The sequence below is a fragment of the Mustela lutreola genome, chromosome 8 (assembly GCF_030435805.1).
Source record: "Mustela lutreola isolate mMusLut2 chromosome 8, mMusLut2.pri, whole genome shotgun sequence".
Taxonomy (NCBI): domain Eukaryota; kingdom Metazoa; phylum Chordata; class Mammalia; order Carnivora; family Mustelidae; genus Mustela; species Mustela lutreola.
Window position 1 is genome coordinate 52,036,298 of NC_081297.1, and position 18,775 is coordinate 52,055,072.

General features: G+C 32.7%; 1 protein-coding gene across 9 annotated transcripts in view; it reads right to left on the reverse strand.

Annotated features, from left to right (window-relative positions):
- USP15 (ubiquitin specific peptidase 15) overlaps window positions 1-18,775 on the reverse strand; it is a 118,623-nt gene that overhangs the window by 26,229 nt on the left and 73,619 nt on the right. For 5 of the 9 annotated variants that reach the window (XR_009356628.1, XM_059184759.1, XM_059184758.1 and 2 more), the window contains one exon: window positions 16,048-16,192. Coding sequence is in view for 6 of the 9 variants with exons in the window: in XM_059184759.1 (XP_059040742.1) it covers window positions 16,048-16,192 (145 nt within the window). In the remaining 3 variants the exon portion in view is untranslated. Of the gene's footprint in view, window positions 1-773; window positions 920-11,647; window positions 11,748-16,047; window positions 16,193-18,775 lie in introns of those variants that run through there. The other 4 variants (XR_009356630.1, XM_059184761.1, XM_059184765.1 and 1 more) reach the window with 4 other exon arrangements.

Sequence of the window (18,775 nt, forward strand, 5' to 3'; positions counted from 1 at the left end):
AAGTTGTGTAAGTTCAAAAAATCAAAGTCCAAATTGTGCCTAGGCAGACTTTCCTAATTGAAGGAAAACAGCTATTGTGAATGCTCCAAACTATCAAGATCAATCCATGTAAGTAAAAGATACGTAAAGGAAAAATATTTGGAAATAGATTTTTATAAAAACTCTTCCCCAAATCTTCAACCTAGAACTAGACATAAAAATTCTAAAGAGAATTCTTCTAAATAATCTAATGTCTCATTGAGTGGACATTCTGCTATATGGTTCAACTATAGAACTTTAACCACTGCCACCATGAAGAACTATTTTTAAGAAGAATGCATATATCATTCAACTATTTCATAAAATAATAATTCTCTATGAAAAATTCTCTAGTTATAAATTCCCACACATCTAAAATTGTACTATTATGTAAGGTTATGAATTTTCTTTCATTATTTAATTAGTTGGAAAAACTACTATGCTCTGCACGTAACTTTTCCTTAAACATGTACAAATCCTATTGCTCTTACATTATTTTCAAATAGTTCTACCATTAAATATGTTGTGATCAATAAGAGTGATGTTTTTAAAGTTCTCTGAAAAAAATAAGTGACCCATGTAAGTCTCAATTTTGTATTTCACTATAAATTTCTACATCATTTTTTTAATTGATGAAGTGAAATAAAGTTCTACTGTATAACAAAATCTCAAGTCTGTAATCAACATATTTTAGGAAATGAATAATTAATAGCCATCCCAATAACTTTGTAATGAATCTGGAATTTCCCCAGTACCTGGAAAATAGCCAAAGTAATCCCCTTCAAAAAGAGAAAGTTGTCTTTTGTAATGCTGAATATGAACCACTCCCTTTCTGTTCAGGTGCTCCAGAAGCCCAATTTTCAAGTGATCATGTATGCTCACTATTTTAGTAAACCGGTAACTAGAACAGGAAAGAAAACAAACTTAATTTTTGATTACCTAAAGCTTTGAGTTGTGTTAACTCATTCTGCAACTGATCAAAATGTAATGCCACTCACAATCCCTTTAAAAAAGGTAGCTAAACCTTCAAACTAACCAATATTAAAAATAAAAACCCAATCTAAAATGAAGAAATCATTTTATCTTATGATTTAAAAATAAAACCTGAAGTAATCCATGGTTAAAGTAACCTTAGAATAACCCAATATTTTTTTTTCTTGGATTTTAAGATTAGATGGAATAAAAACTTTCAGATGTGCCATGCTATTGTTTTTCACTTTGTCATGACAACAGTATAAACATTCTGAAAAGGTATTGTATAATTCTGAAGGTTTCTGTTAATACTGGGATACTGGCTCTAGTTCTATAAAAAATAGTGGATAGCGGATAGGCAAGTGTGATGTATACTTTTACAATTTAAGAAGTGTAAATATAAGCCTACATCTTCATCAAGTAAATTTTTAAAATGAGATATTTTTATTTTTTGTTATTTTTTTTCCCTAGGAAAAGTAAATCTCATATCTGAGAGATCAATTCTAAAACTTCTCCACATATTTTGGGAAAGCAAATATAATTGCTCTATTTTGTCTGTCTATTTCCAATCTCTTTTTAAGCTTTCTTTAAAAAACACATTTAGGTAAATAAAATATAAGTGGATATAACTTTAATTCATTTATTTTTTTAAAACTTTAAACTGTTTTTCCCCCCATCCAAATAGTCAAAGAAGAGAGCACTGGCATATGCTCAACTTGAAATACTGAAATTTTACATAAAATAGTTTCAAAGGCAGCAGTTTTGAACTGGACAAGGATATTGTTCTAATGTTTAAATGTATGTCATTAATCTGGGCACAATGCTTAAGACCTAAATTTAATTTAAAATTAAATTTCATTTAGGGACGCCTGGGTGGCTCAGTTGGTTAAGCAGCTGCCTTCGGCTCAGGTCATGATCCCAGTGTCCTGGGATCGAGTCCCACATCGGGCTCCTTGCTCAGCAGGGAGCCTGCTTCTCCCTCTGCCTCTGCCTGCCATTCTGTCTGCCTGTGTTCGCTCTCTCCCCCTCTCTCTCTCTGATAAATAAATAAAATCTTAAAAAAAAAAATTAAATTTCATTTAAAGTTCCTGCTGTTACCCTTTCCTTCAAATTCTATGAGATTTCTTCATACACTACTTAAATTCAGTGAAGAATTATGAAAGCTTTGGGAAGCAGGAAAATTAATGGGAAATGTTTTGTTTGCTAGCAAAGAAATATCAGTGCTTTATTTTTCTCTCCTCTATAGGACTGAGGGAGGAGAATTCTAAGTTTCTCAAAAAGACTACCCTGTTACTAGCAGTGAGTAAATCTTAAAATGTTAAAAAAAATCACGATTATGTAAAGATCACTAATTTTCATATTAAATGCTATAAGTAGAAATTAGAAGATCCACTTGCAATATAAATTTTGAAAGCTTCCGTGATAATGATTTCACCAACAACAATACTATAATTTTCAGGCAGATGTATTTAAGGTTTTCAAACTACTAGACTATAACAGCAAATGTCTGAATTTTTTTTTTTTTTTTTTTAGTAACAGCGATTTAATGAGTGATTTTATGTTTAAAATTCAGTTTATAGGAAGCAAGCTAAAAACAAATGGTTCTAATAACATTAATAAACTTTAATGTAAGTTATATTTATTTTAAAGAACTAAAGTATATAAATTCAATTTTAATATTATTATATCTGCTCTACCCCTTTAATAATACAAAAATGGCTCACAGAGAAATGAATGTCACTATTTTAGTCAAGCAAGAGAAAGGATTTAGGATAAAAACAATGGTTCTTTAAAATTTTATGTTCTGGTTCAGTACCTTGCACATGATATTCTGTAAAGAAACATTTTTTAATAAATGAAGATTATGAATTGTGCAATTCAGTGACCTTTTAGTTTTTCTGTGAAGGCATACAGGAAAGGATAGCAGAAAATTTCCACAAAGTTTAACTTATTTTTTACATTCGTTAAGGGAAACCACCATGTCATATACTTCTCTGCATGATTTCATTACATTAGGCCCAAAACGGACTATAAATACTTCAGGTGAGTTGAAACAGAAGTTTAAATACCATGTAATAGCATGAACTATGAAGGTTTCTGATTATTTTTTAAAATCAAAAAAGAACTTTAAATTTATGTAATCACTCAACAAATATTTATTAAGAAAAGATGATCATTATTTCAAGAATCTCTATAAAAAGTATAAAAATAATGTTCTAAAAGGCTTTTTTCCTATAGTTCACTGTGAACTCATTCAAGAAACTATCTGCATAGTAGTGGGGGTTTCTCTACCAAGCTGTGATTAACATAGCAGCCCAATCCAAGAGTTATCAGATTGGTTACACTGCTGGAGCATAAAGCTGTAGTATTTCTTAGACTTTATATATATTGGTAGGTTTCTGACTCTTCAGCTGCAAAAAGTAAAGACAGATACTATATGCTATAATTCTTTTTACAATTAATGTGCTCTTTTGGAGTTTAGACAGTTTCAGAAATAACATTAATCTGTTACAGGTCAAGTTCTAAGCATTTCTGGTATATTTTCTAATGCAAATTTTCCCTAACCATTTGTGTGAAAAAACTTATTTTTTTTTTAAAATTTCCAAATCATCACAGACTGATACTTTCATAAAATACAAAAAAAATGAACCACTAGAAAAAATTAAAAAGACATACAAAAAACAAATCCCCACTTTTTATTAAGATTCAATAGATATAAAATTACCCTGACAAAAAGCTAGAAAAATTTTAGATCACTTATACTTAATTTCTATGCTTATTTTATTGCTAACCATGCCGTCTCATTCATAGACAGCCTGCGAGAAACACTGTTCTGATGTATTATTATCTGGCATTATATTAAACACTGGGGATATAAAAGACATTCAAACACAGTCTCTTATTTTCATAATTCTCACTGCGCAATGTGTATTTATCCAGAAGAAAGAGACAGAGGAAAGGGGGCAGAGGTAGAGGTGTGGGAAAAGGAAGAGAAAACAAATATACACAAAGAAGTCTGAAACTTAACAAATTCCAAGAACCTCTAGTTTTGGCTCAAGAGGAGGTGGGGTCCCATTTGGGTTTTTTCCTTAAGGTGACAGGAACCAAGTTTTAAGCAAAGAGATAACATAATTGTATTTTCATTTTAAAACAACTACTCTGGAATCAGTGTACTAAATGTAGTGGAAGAGGATAAACGAAGGAACAAAGATATGAGTTAGAGATATATTTCAATAGTTCACAGAAAAGATGCTCAAGTATTCAAACAGTGTACTGACAATGTAAGAGAAGATGGGTATACATGACATTAAGAGGTAGTGGAATGAACAGGATTTGGGCAACAAGTCTCAAGCTTTTGACTTGGGTTAGTGGGTGGATAGTTGCAACTATAAGGGAGTATACGAGATAAAAGGATCAGGTTCCTTCGGGGAATATGTTTGGTCCTAGCAGACATATTTAGTTTAAGTGTGGTATTATCTAGGCAGAAATGTCCATCTATTAGTTATATACTAAGGGAAACTCACGAGGGAAAATTATGGTTGAGACAGGTTTGGGATTTGTTAAAGTGGATGCCAACTTCTAAAAGGTAAAAAGACTACAAAGAACTCTGCAAACAGAAGGTCAAGAATGACCTTATCAAAAGCAATTTCTATGGGGTGGTATGACTGTCACAGCAATGATGTAACAGTAGTTGATACTTACATATGCTTTTCTAGGTACCAAGTAATTCTTAAGCAGTTTATCTACATTTCACAGATGAAGAAACTAATAAGTTTATTATCTAAGATCATACAACCAAGTAGCAGAACTAGGATTTAAATCCAAGCAATCAAGTTCTAAAATGAATGCTTCTAACTACTCTTGCGATGATGCAGAGGACTACTGGATGGGAGATGAAAAAATAGGGAGAAAGCACAGGCCATTATTTTCAATTTTCAAGATCAAGAGTCCTCCTCACTCTATCCTCCCCCACCCCTTAAAGAAAGAAAAAAGACTTGACCATGTATATATGCTTAAAGAAACACAGTGAAGAGGTAGGGTTAAAAGTCTGTAACAATGATATGATGCTTGATAAAACAAGTCTCAGGAAAGATGGCAGAGGTCCCCAGGGAGATGGTGGTAAAATCATGATGAGACAGACACTTTAGGAATGGTATTCAGTGAGGATAAGAACAATCTTAAAATATGTTCTATTTTACTATTAAGAAATTCCTTATAAACAATTAGGAACATTTTGGTAAAAAAATTATAATTTCTTTTAAAAACAGTTGCTGAAAGCTTTTTCTGTATTTCATACTTAGAATGGCCTTGGGCAACTGCTGAAGAATCATTCATAATACCTCAATTATACAACAAATCAGTAAAAAAAAGTATGTATATTCATTTATACGTAATGAATATACACGTGTATTATATTAATATGTGTATCAATGATTCAGTTTATATTCAAAGCAAAATCTCTCTAAATGAAGGCCACAGTGTTTTAATTTTATACACAACATGGTTATAAAGCTGTGATTTTCAGTAAACCCTTCAAATTCAAATGAACATCAACATTGATATAATTACTTTAGGAGACCATATGCTTATTCTCTTGATATTGTCATTGCTCAAAATATTTCAGGTACTTCTCTTCAGAGTTGGCACACATATGAAAAAGCATCAATATTTAGCATACAGGGGAGGCCAATATGTGTTTAACTTAGGTATAAACAATGTGTTTTTGCTATGGTAAAATAAGTTTCTAATGTAGAGATTTCTGTGGTGGAAAAAAAATGGACCAAGTATGAGATATAATACTATATTTGTACCTCTGGTAATCCATTGCTATTTTTATGACCAAATGAACAAAAAAGAAGTCATTATGAATAATGTACTCTACCAAACAAAATCAAGGTTCGACTCAGAAGTCACCTCTTTGGTGAAACCTTACTTCCCAAGGGCTCTCTTTTCTTTGCTTCCAAAACATCTAGCTGTTCATGCTTTCTATCCTATCACATACTGTATCATATTTATTTATATGTCTTTTTTCATTCATTACACTATCAACTCTACTATGACTGGCTGGAATAGTGCTTGGCACACAGTAGAGACTCAAAGGTTGTTTGTTGGTTTAGCTAAATAAATTAGCCCAATAAAAACAAGAAAATTAATTTAGTAACTCTTAATTCCTTTGCCCTTTTTCTCTCCAACCCTAGATGAACCCAATGACTTATATGAACCCAGTCATCTACTCTATGCACATGTAGCTGAACACTGCTAGAGAAAATTTCAAGTGAATACATTTCCACTGTTCTGAATTGATGATTTTCAGCCTCAAATGAGATCTCAGTACTGCCAAGCAATCTTACTCTTTAATTCTTAGCAAATAACTGGGCCTTGTATTTTTAGGACAATAAAAGTCGAAACTACTTGCAAACAATCTTCTTTTCTCCCATTGCAACAGTAGTATCTTTCCTCCACTCGAAAGTTGTACTGTGAGGCTTAGTCCTGGGACCTCTTTTTCACAGATGCCCTCATTTAGATGCAATCATCCTTGATTTTAAATACCACTACAAGCAGCCATATTTCTGTTACTAACCTAAGTCTCTGGTCTGTATTCTCTACCAGAATATCCATCTGCTAATGATGTATCTAACTTGGATGTTCCATGGGCATCACAAACTGAATATGCTTAAAGTTAACTCATATTTATCTCCCTACCCCAGATCTACTTCTGCCATTGTGCCCCTCCTACCATCACTCTGATTTCATTAAACGGTTCAAACTATGATGCACAAGCCAGAAACTAAAGACAAATGTGACTTTCCTCATTTTTCATTAATTTGAGTATCTACACTGTTCTAGGTAATAGGGCCAGAGCAGTGACTAAAACAAAGCTCCTATGCTCATAAAGCATGGGTGAGTGTGAGCATGTGTGAGAGAGAGAGGTGGGGGGGGGGGGAGGCAGACAGATAAATGGGGCTAGAGCAGTAAGAAAAAAGGCCTTGAGCTCACGAAGTGTGTGTGTGAGCATGCATCTGTGTGTGTGCTTGAAGTAGGCGAAGGCAGACTGACAAAAAACCCCAAATACACACACACACAGCATGTGAGGTGGTCATGATTCATGTATCGAATGCTGCAAAGGCATTTACTACTGTATATGGAGTAGACAAGGTTCTGACTGATTTTATGCCATTCCCCCTCAAATATTATTCCACAGGTTACTCACCTTTTGGTTCCTCAAACTTGCCTGTCCTAGAGGCACTGCACATGTTGTTGCTCCATCTAACTATAACTTTCACCTTCCTAACTCCTACCCATTCTTTGGTCATTGCTCAAATGTTACTTCTGGAGAGTAAGACACCCAGTATAAAGCAGGTACTCTCCAAGTTCTTGTTATTTACTCAGAGCACCTCAGTTTTCCTCTTGATGATGCTTAGCATAATTCATGATTTATTTAATGTTTATCTTCTCTACTAGACTATGCTCCATGGAAACAGATACTGTTTTGTTTACAATGGTGCAATTAGTACCTATGAGAGTGAAAGGAACTTAGTAGGCCCTCAGTAACTAAGTGCTGAGTAAATGAATGGATGACTTCATAAGTATATTTGATTAAAAAAAATTAACCAGCTTGATTGCCTATAATATTCTGAGGACAATGCTCTGAATAACTTCAGGTTTTTGAAAATCAACTTCATCATCAAAGCACGAAAAACACCTACTGGTGATGTTACGAAAAAGGAATGTGATTCCAAAAGGAGTTCTTAAAATGTTTTGAACACTCTTACTGTTAAAAGAGTTAAGAGTGTTTATAACTTCCGAGGAAACTATTTTGATCTGTACAACAGTTATAGTATTTCAGGGGAGCATCTTGAATTAAGGGGCCATATATTTGACATAAACATAAAAACACTGTTAATGGTTGTATAATCTGCATATATCTAATGCCACTGAAACACATACTTAAAAATGATCAAAACAGTAAATTTTGTTAAGTATATTTGACCATAATAAAACATTTTTATGCATTCCTTACAAGTTGACAAGTAAATTTTGAAAGACACGTCATCTCAGAATGTTTGAATAACTCAGTTTTAATTCATTTTTTAACTTGTCCTAGTGAATGAAAAGTCACTTAAACCTTCCTTGCCTCAATTTTCTAATCAGTAAAATAAGCATACTTTATGCCTTAAATGATAGACCTCCATGACGAGGAAATTAAGAAAGTGACAATCATATGAAAAACTTGTACTATGTAAAGAAGGGCAGTGCTGTTCTCAGAGGCTGCAGGTTTATTACTGGGTTGCTAATTTTTTTAATATGACTTTGAGAATTGGTCATTTAAAAAATTTATTTATTTGTTTATTTTTTAATGAGAGAGAGAGAGAGGGAGCGTGAGCGTGGAGAAGGCCAAAGGGAGAAGCAGACTCCTTGCTGAGCAGGAAACCCAATGTGGGACTTGATTCTGGGACTCCAGCATCATGACCTGAGCTGAAAGCAGTTGCTTAACCAACTGAGCCACCCAGGCGCCCAAGTAATTTATTTGAAATATTATTAAGTAAGCAATGGTTTTCAGAACCAACTCACTGAGCCTCTCCCTACCCAGTACAGCATAATTTACAAATCACCATAAGGACTGATTGATAATACTTAATAACTGGTTTCCATAAATATAGTATTAAAAGAATACTGAACTAAGCAATTATTTGCAAATTGACATTAATGAAGTTGTTCATGAGCAATAAGCATAATCACAAACTATTTCTACTCACAAACTAAAATAGAAAGGAGATTTTTAAAAAAGATTTTATTCATTTATTTGACAGACAGAGATCACAAGCAGGCAGAGAGGCAGGCAGAGAGAGAGGAGGAAGCAGACTCCCTGCTGAGCAGAGGGGACCCTGGGATCATGACCGGAGCTGAAGGCAGAGGCCTTAACCCACTGAGCCACCCAGATGCCCCTAGAAAGGTGATTTAAAGATAAATGACATCAAAAGAAAAAAAAGTCTGATTAGGAACTTTTTAGTAATAAATAAAGCACAGCCTCAGTTCACTAGAATTTAAATGTATACATTAAAACAAACAAAAAGTCAATAAAACAAGCCCTTAAGAGGGATTTAGTGTGTCTTTCCTTTTCTAAGGCTCTAATCACACCAATATCCTATCTTTCCTAGTGACACTATTCAGTAATAGCAACTTTAAACTTAGAATATTAGCCTCACATATTTTAGAACCTTCTAATTATTAAAGTGTTGAATGATATTAGTGTATATTTAATAAGGGAGGAAATAGATCTTAGAAAGCATTTTGATGTCCAGAAAATAAACTGTTTGATTTTGGGGTGACAGAAGTAAATTTGGAACCATGTTCCCTTTGGTGGTTTTTTTTTTGGAGGGGAATAAATGTGGTTATCATTATAAATTACAGACTAACATTTCTTACATTTTCCTTTATTTATTAAAGATTTTATTTATTTATTTATTTGAGAGAAAGAGAGAGAATGCGCACAAGGAGGGAGGAGTGATAGAGAGAAGCAGACTCCCCGCTGAGCAAGGAGCCCCACATGGGACTTGATCCCAAGACCCCAAGATCTGCCAAAGGCAGATGCTGAACCAACTGATCCACCCTGGCGCTCCTTACATTTTCCTTTAGCTACAAATAAATATCCTTTAAACAATTATTAAAATCAATACAAGAGGGGCTCCTGGCTGGGTTGGTGGAGCTTACGACTCGATTTTGGGGCTGTGAGTTCAAGATCTATGTTGGGTGTAGAGATTACTTAAAAATTAAAAAAAAAAAAAATCTTAAAAAAATTGATATTCGGTCTGATTTTATTAACTGCTGTCATAAGGTATAATCACTATAAGTTATCCTACCTAGTAAGTGTATGTAAATTGGTGTTGATCTGCCAGAGCAATGTAAAAACAATTCTGTATTAGAATCAGGTATAATTATTTACAACTCCTTAAAATAATCCCTGCATTTTTCTCTAATCTATATTCCTGTCAGTCTCTTACAGAATTAGGGGCAGATAAAACATTTAAGTCTATACTAATTCAGAAGTAGAGGCATTAATCCTAGAGATACTTGTATATTAATTCAAAAAATGTGAAGAATAAACAAATAAGATTATTCCCTTCAGTATTTGGTCTTAAGGAAGGCATGTCTTCATGACATGAAATCACAAACAGCCAAGTTACATAGATGCAAGTTACGCTTTTAGAGATACCATTTCTCCCCCGGTTATAAAAACTATTTCTTAGAGAACTATGATATATATACTCTTCTTCAAAATAATATGCCTGGGAATTCAGGTTCTGCTTTTCCAGCCCCCTTTCTCTTTCTAAAAGAAGGAATACTTCTCTCCTACCCTAGTTCGAACAAAGGGAAAAGTAAAAATATTAGCACCTGTATTGAGAAAGTGAATGGTTCTAGTATAAGTAAGGCCGTTTCCATTTCTTTACTTTGATCAAAATGAAAAGACGACCCAAATGAGCTGTCATTTAATAGATGATTAAACACATTTTTGATGATAGTGCCATGTAATTTTTGGCACATAATATAGACACTCAAATAACTGAGTTTAATTTCCTGGATTAGTGTCAAGTACAGCACAGGGAATATAGTTAATAATTTTGTAATAAGTTTGTATGGTGACAGACGGTGATTACATCTATCATGGTTATCATTTTGTAATGTATAAAAACATCAAATCACTATGTGGTATACAAAAACTAATATAATATTGTATGTCATTTATAATTTTTAAAAAGCCTGTCCTAGCAAGAAGTTTTGAATTTTTAGCTATATTCTCAGTTTATCAGAAGAAGGCATTTTCTTCAAAATCCTAAACTATTTTTTAAAATGCTTATGTCTCAAGGGCTAATTGATTCCTTTTTTGATGAAAACTATTTTCATTTTTTAACTATAAATTTGGTTTATTTGAATGAAATTAGAAAACTTCATGTTAATCTGGATTTCAAAGAATTGGTGTTCCAATAAATGCAAAAAGAGTATTTCAGGGTGACAGCAGAACAGCATTAAATTTAATCATATGCAAATGATAAAGGACTACAACATAGAAATTAATAGTTTTAGTAATGACTTTTCCACTGTTTTACAATATAATAAGAACCTACTTTCTTTAAAAAATGTTATTTCGGTGTAGCATTATTCATTCTCTTTTAAGTTTTTTTAAAAAGCTTTAAGCTTTCTATTTAACATTCTTCAGAATTTACTGAATAGATTGAATAGATTTTTTTCTAACCCAACAGACCATTAAAAAAAAAAAAAAAAAACTGAAAAAAAAAAAAAAAAAAAAAAAAAAAAACCCAAACTGGGGCTGCCTGGGTGGCTCAGTGGATTAGGCCTCTGCCTTCGGCCCAGGTCATGATTTCAGGGTCCTGGGATCGAGTCCTGCATCGGGCTCTCTGTTAGGCGGGGAGCCTGTCCTTCCTCTCTCTCTCTACTCGTGATCTCTCTCTGTCAAATAAATAAAATCTTAAAAACAACAACAACAACAAAAAACTGACTTAAAAATGCTTGGAATCCCAACTGATTTTACAGTGTATGACAGGAATAATGAATAGAGTCTTTATTACTATCATTTTTTTCAATGACTTCCTAGAGCCCTAATACTTCCAAGTAAAGAGTTTGAAAACAACCATCTTACGCCATGCTGCTTTCCAGTGGAAAAGACCATATCACTCCCCTGCTTCAAATCCATCTGCAGAGTTGCTTCTTCCAGGAAGCCAATCATGAGCCTCCTAGGCCTTGACAATGAAAAAGACAAGGGTTGGAGTGCTCCTGAATCTACTCAACTGATGCTAATTAAAATTACCTCCAATAACGCAAATTTTAAAATTAGACATTCTCTCAAAGATTTAGGGCATTAGAAAACTATTTTGTTAACTTATTTGTACCACTGGGACTTAGTGGTGTATGCCTGCCATCATAACTACTCAGGAGGCTGAGGCCAGGGATAACCTGAATTTTGTGTTTTCTGAAGATTGAATATGCACAAACAGTTCTACATTATTGTATTCCTTGCCTACTAGTTTGCCTGGGGAGAGTTAAACAGTTCAAAAATGGAGATGATAAATGCCATTACTGCAATAATACTAAGCGAAAAAGAATTAAAAATATGATTAGTTCTTTTTTCATCACTAGGTACAAGCCAAGTGAAATGAGACTTCCAGAAAAGGAGAACAAATACAATGGTTATCAAAATTAGATTTTTTCCGGTTACTGTGCTTAGCTCTTTGAATTGAAACAAAACAACACAAGACAAAACATTAACCTACTTCCTACTGATTTATGATGTGCTAGTCACTATCCTAAGAACTTTATATTCTTCACCTCATTTAGTCCCTAACAAAATTCCCAAGATACGGATCCCATTATTTTCCTCATATGATGTGAAAAATGAAAATGACTTCTATAGGGTAACACAGATAAATGACTTCTATAGGGTAACACAGATAATAAATAAGAGAGACATGTTTTCAATCCAGGCAGTATAACTCCATAAACTGTTCTCCTAATCTGTATTGTTACTTTTTTATTGTGTCCTTTTCTTTTTTCTTCCTATACTATAGTTTTTAGACTGTTTCTTAGAGTCCTGGGATCCCATGAGAATGCCTCCACGGCCATTAAGGAAAGTAAGAGACAGTAGGTGGGACTCTATACCCTTTACCCAACCACAGCAACTTTGCTAAATCTCTTTAAATACTGAGGATAAAATCAAACTTTTCAGAGTAATAATTAAAAAGAGATATCCTTACTAAAAGGCAGAAAGTGTGAAAACCACAGTATCTAGACTATAATCTTCATGGACACAGGATCTGTGTCCAAAAGTGTCTCATATGTTTCATATTCAATAAATATTAACTTAATAAATTAAAACTATGTAACAGTACTATTCTCATCAAAAAAGTTTAATACTCATTCATACTATTACTTCAGAGAAAATCTTGAATACAAATATAATTAAACAGTAAGACTAATAATATTAAAATCAGACTCAGATTGGTGCCACTTAGTTTTTAACCATAAGTAGTCAAAAAGATTTCTTTACCTCAAGGCTACTGATGGGTTAATAAGCATAATCCTTTCTCACATACAAAAAGTAGGTATGCTTTCCACAAAAAGTTTTTTGGCATATCAATAATCATACTGCCCAAGGTATTAAAATGTCTACGTATTTTTTTTTTAAGAATTATTGACTATAAGAAATTATAATAAAATCCAAATTATCAGTAGAGATATTTTCTGAAGCTCATGAATTGTCTTCAATTTCAGAGAAGTTATAAGGAAACTTGAAAAAAAAAAGATAATTGAGGAAACTATCTAAAAAAATTATTTAAAAAAAGAATCTACTCTATTAGTTATCTTTAACCCCTTTCACCTGTGGACCTAACGACTTACATGCATGTTCATGAAACAGGGATAAAGCCTACTGACATCATTTTGTATTCCCTTTAATGATGAATTCTCAGCTTCAGAGTGAACATCTAAATCAATCAAAAATCATAAAAGCTTTAAGAACATAAAATGAAGTATTAGCTTTCCCAATTGTGGATTTGAATTAAAAGTCAAAAGTAGCAAAAATAAAAACTCATTTTTTTCTCTTGCCCAAGGTGATTAGAGATTTTAATTTTAGCAAAAGTACAGTTTCCAGCCAAGACACAGACATGAAATAATATCCACTGCTTAAAATGTAAAAACCAGAGGTTTTCATCTAAAAATTTTCTTACTTTATGACTAATACCAGAAAGTAACAAACTATCACCCTCATCTCTACAAACCTCACCCTCATGGCTCTGATTTCATTCAAAATGGAACATGTAAAGGTAATATACATTGAGAGGATCAGCATTAAATTGATAAACTTCATAAATTTATAAATTCAAAACTTATAAATTTGTAACTTCAAAACTACTTTTGAAGTGAGGCAATAACTAATAGAATGGTTTTTCTGATACCTTAAACATATATAAGAAGGTCTAACAAATGCCAAATCTAGCCCAACATAAGTGATTAGAAGATTTAATTTTAATACTCATTTTTTAAGGAATTATAGTTAACCATATGGAGACAAAACACTAGTACGTCTGTATCAAAGGCATAGGAAACTAGGACTTAAGAATCTCCTAGAAGGAATTCAGTTTGAATGAAAGCCAGAGCCGCTTCTGAATGATTAGCATGAATATTAACTCTTGTTCTCTTCTGACCATCTCAGATTTAATGCTATGCTGTTAAAGTATTTTCTTAATCCTTATAAGAAAGAACCAAGATTGGTTTTAGATTAATCACCTCCCCCTCCCAAAAAAAACCCCTCTCAAGTTTCATAAAGTGTCTAGAACCAAAATAATTTTGGCAGTGCAAGGATAGGAGTGATCTAAAAATTAATACGACTTAGTGATACAAGAAGAGTTTTCTGGTACTGACATACCATTTATATAAAACATCTTCCAGAGATGGTACTAAAGATGTTTTCTGTGGTCAGGTAGAATAGTCCAACAGATATCCAAATAAAATTACAATCTATCTGGTCTGTTCCTGTCTCTGAAAGCTTAGCACACTTAACTTTGTTATTTAAATAGCTACCAGAAAAAAAGTACGTTTTGGCTTGCTCTTCTCAGATGAGTTCCTTTTCTCCTCTCCCAGAAATATCAAGATAAAATTTTTAAAAAATTGTTTATTTAACTAGCACTGCGATCCTAGAAAAATAATTTTGAATAAAGTAATTCAATTTATTTAATTCAATTCAGTTCATTTAAAGCATAAATTAATCATCAAAAATTTAAAGGAAGAGTTTATGAACCCTACACAGTATCTGCTTGAGCATAAAGGCTATTTTCTGAGTGGATCAACTCTAAACCAAGAAATCACAAATTAAGTAATTATATCCTTTAGGCATTTCTAAAAGATTCTTGGTCTAGACAGTTATGACAAATACTAATTTTCCAATAATACCATAAAGACAATGGTTAATTTAGGAGACAAATATATTAATGCCAATGTTCAAAAGGAATTATTAGAGTTTTGGATTTTGGATGGTAAAAAGTCCTATCCTATTTTCAGATAGTGAAAAAAAGTTGTAATAATGTCCTCAATTAATCCATACTCTGCATTTTAATCTACTATCTTTGGAGGATGCCTCCTAGGCATAGGAGATTCAGCATTAAAATATGAATTGAGAACAGAAAATTACAGATTTAAAAATAAAATTTCTGAATTTTCAAAAAACAAAAGCACTCCAAAACAAAAAAAGGATCCCCCCAAAGGCTAAAACTGAACTATCAAAAATAGTATACCATTATTTTGGACTTTCTGAAGTACAGAATTTTATTTGTAAAAAGAAAATGAAATAACCATTTCTAATTTTATAATTAGTGACAGTGATATTAAGAAATATATATATCTCATTACTTCAAAGTTAATCAAAGACATAAACATTCAATAAACTGTGAAAGGGTGTACAAAGAGCAGGAAGAAAAGGGAAGCTTCATGGAGAGATAAAGGGAAAAAAGAGGAAGTGATCAATTGTATCCACAAATTAAAAACATCTTTAAGGGAAAGTGATTTGTTAAAATATATATGCAAAAGGAAGTTCATAAAATTTTCTCATTAAAAAAATCTTAAATTTCACATTAAGTTTAAAAAAACGATTTAAAAATAAATTTATTTAGAGTTAAAGAACTGGTGACCATAAAAGATTTATTCTCTAAGATTCCCACCAATGTCCAAAAAAAGCGTGACATTTGTACTGAAAATATAAAGGAGTGATCTCACTTTTTTTTTCTTTTCAGAGAATCTAGCTTTTCTGATTGAAATTATATTTTGTGTAAGTGATAATCTTCTACCATGTGGTAATCAATCATATGCCACCTAATTGAGGAACATGCTAATATTCTATTAGCACTAGAATGAATGATTCAAATATGCATGTTTAAATCTTCCATGAATACAGAAACTCTCAAAACATATAATACTCATGTTCTGATACATAAAACTCTACTCTTCTTTTATTGCTGATTTCCATGTGAATTTCACTTTGGAATGACCTACCTGAATAGCTGAGTTCATGAAACACGTATTTCCCAAGTTACTTAGGCCACAGAGGCCTGGCTGTTCATTGTTTCTGCCAGGTTCTGAATAATCATAGTTCTTATAAGCAGTATATGATGGGAGACAATAATTTGAGTTTTTCACACTAGAAGAAAACAAAGAATATTTTTCATAATGCAGCCAATTATTTAAAAAATTGTTATATGAACAGAGTACTTCAAACCAATTTGAGATAGGTGGTCAGTCATTAAATTTTTTATTAAAAAATTATCTCGTACTTTTAAAGATATGAACCTAATGAAAATAACCCCTTTAATTAAGATACTTCTCATTCAATCAACAAAATCCCTGCACACATATGCCACACCAACCAATACAAACCACTATTATATCTTTCTACCATTGATTAGCTGGAGCAGCTCCACAGCTTGCTCCATTCTTCATTGCTCCATCAAATTTAAAACATTCAGATTTTAAACACCACCCGCAGCAATAAATCATCTCATTTATGTCCCTTTTATATCCTGCTACTGTAATAGAATGAGAACAGTAGAAACAGGAGGAGTTGTACTTTAGCTACAGGTGAGAGCAGAGATTTCCAAGGCCTCTGTGACATCACTGGTCTGATGCATTGAAGATTCTATTTATAGTCTCTATGCTAGACCAGCAAAATCTAGTAATCAAATGCAGAAAAAAGCCTGGGGTGATCAGAAATGATTCTAAGCAAGTACATTCCAGTATTTGATTTTTTTTTTTTCCTAGTTTGTTAGAATAATTTAGGTTTTCTTTTTTTTTTAACCTAGATGAATATAACCTCAGGATAATTTGGACTATCAGCATAATAAATACTAATCATAAAAAAAAGGCAAATAATTTTCAACCTTAGAGAATCAAGAGTAATTTTAAGACAAAGAAAACTCAGTAGGTTAAACTGTCCCTCTTTCTTTCTACATGTAATAAAACAATAATTTTGTGGGAAAGGATGAATTCTCCCTTAATTTTTAATAGGTTATCTTATAAAATATTTACAATGGACACATTATATATAACTCAAAGCCATACTCTCAATCATCACTTTTTTTATTCATGAGAGCAAACCTGAAATGAGAATCAAGGTCATACTAAAAGTAAATTACAATTCAAATAAAAGAATAGAGTGTTACAAATAAACATGATGAATCAATAACCCTGATAATCTCAATTAGGTACAATTTATTCCTGGTATTTTTTTTTAGAAGTATTTTTTACTTATAATTTTAAATTTTTCATACTGTAGCTTCTATACTAATACTTTATTATTATAACAGTTTAAGTGAACTGTATTACTGCCAGTTACCACAAAGCCTTTAGTAAACACACACACACCTACCCTTTCAACAAGCTTCACAGGTAAAACAAAACCACCTCAACCCAAAACTATACACACAAGGCCAACCTAATATTTTCACATAATTTAAGAACATACCCATAACACAAATAAAAAGACCACAGTTTCCAGTCTCAAAAAGCAAATTATCCTGATAATTAAAAAAAAAAAAAAAAAAAAAAAAGGGAGGGCACAAAGAAATGCAACCTGATCAATTCTATTCTAGAACTTTTAGACTTGTAATTCTATTTACTTGTTTTAAACTAAAAGAAAAGTATAAAACAAAAAATAGACTCAAGGACCTTTTGTTCTGGCAGATCACTAGCCTTATGATTCATATTTTATATTCCCAGTAACTACTAAAATATAAGACACCTATATGTTCATTCAGTGATTGATGACTGGACTCCTGAATCTAACTTTGAGGATATGTAACAAAAGCTAAGTCCTGTTTTTTCTTTTTTAATTTCCAAAAGAAGTGCTTAAAATCAAGGTCTCTATATACAAAAATGAAAGGCCTGCATTTTCTATACATCCTCCACATTTAAAAAACCCCACACATATACCAGATATAAAATTAAAATGAAATTTGAGCAGAGATGGGGCACCTGCGTGGCTCAGTGGGTTAAAGCCTCTGCCTTCAGCTCCGGTAATGATCCCAAGGTCCTGGGATTGAGCCCCATATTGGGCTCTCTGCTCAGGAGGGAGCCTGATTCCTCCTCTTCCTCTCTCTCTCTCTCTCTCCCCCTCCCCCACCCCGCCTACCTCTCTGCCTACTTGTGATCTCTGTCAAATAAATAAATAAAATCTTTTAAAAAATTTTTTGAGCAGAGTACACAGGGAAAGTATGCTCAAATGCATGCTCACGCCCCCACACCCCCTCTCCCCACCACGCCACACACACACAGAGGCAAGTGAAAAGACTAAAAAAGCCACATTTACACGCTTATTCCTTAAGTATATATTCATACAGCCACAAGTAATACAAATGGATGCTGGAAGCTCTTCTCTTTCTTAGTGGCAACAGGATGGAATTTGCTGGGATAGGGATTTTAATTTACTGAGAAATGAACAAAAACTCAATTGCAGAAGCAGTTTTTTTTGTTTTGTCTAAAATTTGAATCTTAAAGGATATCTACATTTCAGTTTAAGTGACAGAGTAAATACAAGCACGGCCCAAAGACTGAGACAGTCTAGATGCTCAATGACAATAATAAAAACATAAATTTAAAATATTTTAACACTATATTGACTGGTTACTTATAACCCACATGTTACGTGCTTCCTAAATCAAATATTAAAGTAAGTCATGGAGAATACCAAAACCAGGATTTCTTAAAACATTTCCAACAAAATACATGG